We start from the raw sequence: 5,179 nt of genomic DNA, 5'->3' as shown, positions 1-5,179 counted from the left end.
ATTTATAACTAGTAAAATGACTTGTTGATTGTAACATTTTAATTCTTACCAGTAAGAATGTAATAGTTACTAGTCAGTAGCTAAATAACAGTGAGTAGTTAAATGGAATTGGTTACTAATTATTACTAATCAATTAGTTAGGCTACTTCTTACTAAATAAAAGGTGATATCTGAACTGCAGAGCCCCATAGTGTTCAATGGCAAAAATGTGCAATTGATTGGTAACTAAAAAGTAAGTAGGCCTACTAGGATCTAATCAATTGTTAATGTTAAAACGAATAGTTACTTGAAGTGACTAATAATTCATAGTACCCTTTAAAAATCGCTTTATTCTGTTTTCACCATAGTTTTCACATATGTGTGTAGATCCTGTCTATTATTTTACCTTTATTTGTTCAGTTTTGTTGTCCTTGTTCTTAACTGTTATGTCTATGTAAGATATGTGTACATTGAGAGCAATGAATAACCAGATAATTTCTTGTATGGGTATACATACTGCCAGGTGAGTCTGGATCTTTCCGGACTCTGCTTGTCTTTTCTATGGTCAGTTCCACCCACTGACTGCATTCCACCGTTTCTAAAACTACATCTGCGGTCACGTGCGTTTTTCCTGACGTAAGATGACGTTGCTGAGCGTGCGTGACACATCAAAAGTTAATGAAAACAGACAGTTCAGCGGCCAAGAGACAGGCGGTGCTCAGGGATCTGTGCTTACTGTCAAAAAGGCACAATAACATCAAAATTAACTAGGCTAATTTAAGATAACGTTGTGTTCTCCTGCTATAACACGACAGACGGACAAGAAAACGAGATTTGGTGAGTACAAAATAAAGAACTAGCTAACCTAGCTTAGTAAGCTAATAGATAGTTTGATTAACGTTGGGCAGCAAAACCAACTGAAACGTCATCTTAACGGTGTTTATTCATGTGGTTTAGTCGAGAGAGAGAGAGAAAGTGCACCCATTTAATAATACTTTATATACAAGGTAGCTATAACTTGAGGTTGGCGTATTGCTTACAAATACACATGCTAATGTCAGCTGTTAGCACTTGTGTGGCTAATAAACAAGTCTTACTCGTCACGAATTGTGAAACATGTTATTATGCTGGTTTGGTCACAGTAACATTACCGAAACGCCTGTTCGTTGTTAAGTTGTATCTCTGCTACACGATCGTAACAAGGTGAGCTGTAAGTAAGTTACGTAACCAGCCTAACTAATCGTGTAAAATAACCTGGCCTAGCTAACGTTAGCTAGTAGGTTGGCAGTCTGCTTGGATGGTCTCATAACATTTCGTTTACCATTGTTTTCTAGACCGAGATAACTTCTGAAAGCTAACGTTAGCCAGCAGCGGTTCGGAGCTGACGTAATATTGTATACTTAACGTTAGTCATGAGCTTACAATTTTTAAAACTCACGATGACTTGACTTTGAATGCCACAGGAAACGCTTGCTAGCATGCAGTGGGTCCACCCATTTCAGTGTTCACATAGTCAGAACCTCATAAGTGACAGTGTGGCTTAAAATACTAAACACATTATTTTATCCTTCCTTCAGGTTGTTTAGATTTCACCATTGTCAGTTGTAGAGGTATTTCTGCGATGGAGTTTCCAGATTTGGGAGAGCACTGCTCTGAGAAGACCTGCAAGCGTTTAGGTGAGCACTGTCTGGGAAAGATAAATCATGGCTACTGCGTGTTTATCCTCCCCAGCCTGACGTAAACATGGAATTTAAAACCATGTGATTTTTGCAGATTTTCTTCCTATGAGATGTGATGCCTGTAAAGAGATTTTCTGCAAGGACCACATTACCTATGCAAATCACAAATGCACCTCATCCTACAAAAAGGTAAATGATCTATTTTCAGTACAACTTTTTGAACTGTGGTTAGCATTTTGCATGTTCACCTGCATGTTCAATTCAGTTGTTTGCCTTTTTTATGTAAGAATGTGCGCACATGTGAAACTAAATGAACATTTTATTAACCTGTTTTTTTAGGATTACAGTTTCATTGCTGTAAACCTGAGGAAAACAGTGTATGATTTCTGATTGCATCATGGTGTATTAGTGAACATAAATAAATAGTTCAATAGTGTCCACTAAAACAAATCGCATTGCAAATTTTGATTATCTTTATTACCCATTGGACTTAATATATTCCCTAGTTTGTGTTATTTTGTGTCAAGATGCTGTTTCAATAATAAATTAATTTGATTTGATTTTGTTTTTCCTGTAGGATGTCCAGGTCCCAGTGTGTCCTTTGTGCAACATCCCTATTCCCATCAAGAGAGGAGAGATTCCCGACATTAAAGTCGGGGAACACATTGATCGGGATTGCAAATCGGACCCTGCACAGAGAAAGAGAAAGGTTAATATAAAACCAAATAGAGGTGTCTCACCTTGCAGTCAGTTAGAATCTAAACAACAATAACAGACACTTTTTTCCTTTCAGATTTTCACAAATAAATGTTCTAAAGGAGGCTGTAAGCAGAAGGAAATGATACGAGTGACCTGTGACCAGTGTCGTTTAAATTACTGTCTTAAACACCGGCACCCACTAGACCATGATTGTAAAACTGATGGGAAACCTCTGTCCAAACCACGGTGGGTACATTCGCACTGCACCTTCAGATACTGTTGTTTTATCTGAGAAATGTCAATGCAAGAATGATTTTATGTTTTGTTTTAGACATGCTGCTGCAATGAGGGCCCAAGGTGCTTCCTCCGCTGCCTCTGGTTCTAGTTCATCTGCTTCAGGACGCTCTAGACCTGTTTCTAATGGTCTGAGTGCAAACAACAGAGGCCACAACAGCGGGTGAGCACATCTATTTATTAAAATTGTTTGTTTATATAGACATCTAAAATACTAATTCACTCCTTTGTTGTCCTGTTTGTTTTTTCTAGCTCTACTCAGAGGATCCCTACTTCCGTTTCAGCACAGAATGTTATCCCACCATCAGCATCATTTCAGGCCAGCATGGTATGTGCATTATTTACATGACATTACCTGATAAAAAAAAATTCACCGTTGCGTGGAAAATGTCACGTGTGTGCTGCTCATGCTGTCTTTGCAGACGGAGGAGCAGGCTTTACAAAGGGCTCTGGAGATGTCTTTGGCTGATTCGATTCAGCCAACGGTTCAGCCAGACCTTAGGTGAGGAAACATTATCAAAAGCCGTAATCCCAGAAATATCCTGTTATCAGCTCAACATCAGTGTAAGCAGAAGCAAAGATCCATTAAATTGACATACCTAAGTAGGCAGTTTTTCTTGGAAATGCAACAGAAATATATGTGTGAGTGCTCAGTCTCAGGTTTACGCATAAGCCGGGGTTTGTGAACAAGTATGACCAATCGACAAAGACAACCTCAAACAGTTTAACTGTTCTGGAGCTTTCAATGGTAAATCTGAAGTTGTGGGAAGTCGATTTATCACCATTGCTGTTTATGTAAACACACACATCGTCATCATCAAGTTAAATGTACTGTATGAATAAAAACAGTTACTATCAATAAATCCAGGTTTAACTTAGGTTCCGTGTGTGAGTCTGAGTTTTTTGGTTTGCATCTCAGCCCTCAGGAGCAGGACGATCTGGCTCTCGCTCAGGCTCTCGCTGCCAGTGAAGAAGAATACAGACGTCAGCAGCAGATACAACAGGTACGCGGAAAGCTTAGCCATCACTAGCATGCTAACAGGAACGCATGTGGGTACACTGTTGTCATGTCCTCTTTGAACTGTTGTCATAAGATGAAAGACTAATTTGCCTTTTGATACATTTTTTATTATTATATGAAACTCATGGGATTATAAGAGTCTTTGTTTCTAACTGTATTTTCTCTTTGTTTAGGGGAGAGAGTCCAAACAGTCCAGCTGCAGCCTTTCTTAATCTCCAACCACCATTTAGACTTCAAGCTGTGCTAATGATCTACTAGAAACTGCACATCTAGGATATCAACATCCAGGATCAATGATTGTTAAAAGAAGAAATACTCTTGGAAATTTGCTGAGACATTGCCGCCTTCTACTATATAAGCACATACTTTCCCAGCAGGATCTGTCATTTTTACTAATGATTTGCTTTGTACATATTTTATATGCTAATCATGAAACCGTTATATTAACTTGTATGAATATTAATAAATAATTTCAAAGATGCACTCTGAATTTTGAATCGCACAGTTCATTCAGATTTGAAGACATACTTAACACTGAGACGTCTGTTATTTCGGCAAATCAACAAGTCCATTAGAGTTGTGAAGTGGAATACGGTAATAAATGTTTTCAGCTTTTCAGCAGGAGGGGTTCAAGATTGTTTACAGACGAATGCTCAGGATTCTTTCTGATACACTTGGCCAGTTTTATTTAGCAAAATACAGTGTTTATATATCGCTGTGTTGACCACATGAAGCTGAGATTGACAATGCTGAATTTGTTGTTTCCGCACATTGATCACTTGTACGCACTTTTTTACATTTTGTCTCTCAGAATCTAATCAGGTAAACCTCATCATGATGATACTCTCAGGATTGAAACACTGTAGATAAAGTACAAGAGATCAGTGATGTACAAGACTTAAGAGGTTTTTTTTGTTTTTTTTGACCGTAAAAGTTTTTGATTGGATGCACCTGCCTTAAATACATTCTGGTGTTCAATAACTTTGTAACAATTATAATTGTTTCCCAATTGTTTCCATTACTTGGTTATTGCCTTGATACATTTGAAATGTATTTCTGTATATTAATATATTATATTAACGTTTTCACTCCTGCTGTACTTTCTTGCAGCTAGAGCTGAAACAATCTATTAATTGATTTATAGTTCAACAGAAAAATCTATCTGCAACAAATTTAGTAATAGATAATTGTTGTCATTTATCATGGGGGAAATGGGTTACATTTCTCAAGTAAGAGGATCTGGTTCTTTTGCTGTGTTTAACATTGTAAACTGAATATTTTTGAACATTTTCTGACATTTTGTTAATTACGGCTAAAAAGTTGCAGTACGAGTCATTCAGAGTTTGCACAGCAGATGGCAGTGACACTTCATATATGATCAGCTGTCATAGCTGTTTATTACAAGAGACCTCTGCTGTTTTTCTACTTAGTATACTGATTCATTCAATTGTCATGAAAAATCTGGCGCTTTCTCCTTTTGTTTCAGTACTTTTGCCTTTGCTTCCAT

General features: G+C 37.5%; 1 protein-coding gene across 1 annotated transcript; it reads left to right on the top strand.

The window, feature by feature from the left end:
* The first annotated feature begins 653 nt into the window (after positions 1-653).
* Positions 654-4,162, top strand: zfand2a (zinc finger, AN1-type domain 2A). Its single transcript, XM_038703765.1, has 10 exons — positions 654-816; positions 1,557-1,655; positions 1,753-1,847; positions 2,236-2,367; positions 2,452-2,603; positions 2,689-2,814; positions 2,904-2,979; positions 3,074-3,153; positions 3,571-3,655; positions 3,846-4,162. Exons 2-10 carry the CDS (start codon positions 1,601-1,603, stop codon positions 3,882-3,884), a joined length of 840 nt encoding a protein of 279 aa, XP_038559693.1. The 5' UTR covers positions 654-816; positions 1,557-1,600; the 3' UTR covers positions 3,885-4,162.
* Positions 4,163-5,179: the final 1,017 nt, after the last annotated feature.

The sequence above is a fragment of the Micropterus salmoides genome, unplaced genomic scaffold (genome assembly GCF_014851395.1).
Source record: "Micropterus salmoides isolate LMB-PRFRI ecotype aquatic unplaced genomic scaffold, ASM1485139v1 Ms_hic_scaffold_10, whole genome shotgun sequence".
NCBI classification, from domain to species: Eukaryota; Metazoa; Chordata; class Actinopteri; order Centrarchiformes; family Centrarchidae; genus Micropterus; species Micropterus salmoides.
Note: the sequence above shows the minus strand (reverse complement) of the source record. Positions and strands in the feature narration are given on the sequence as shown.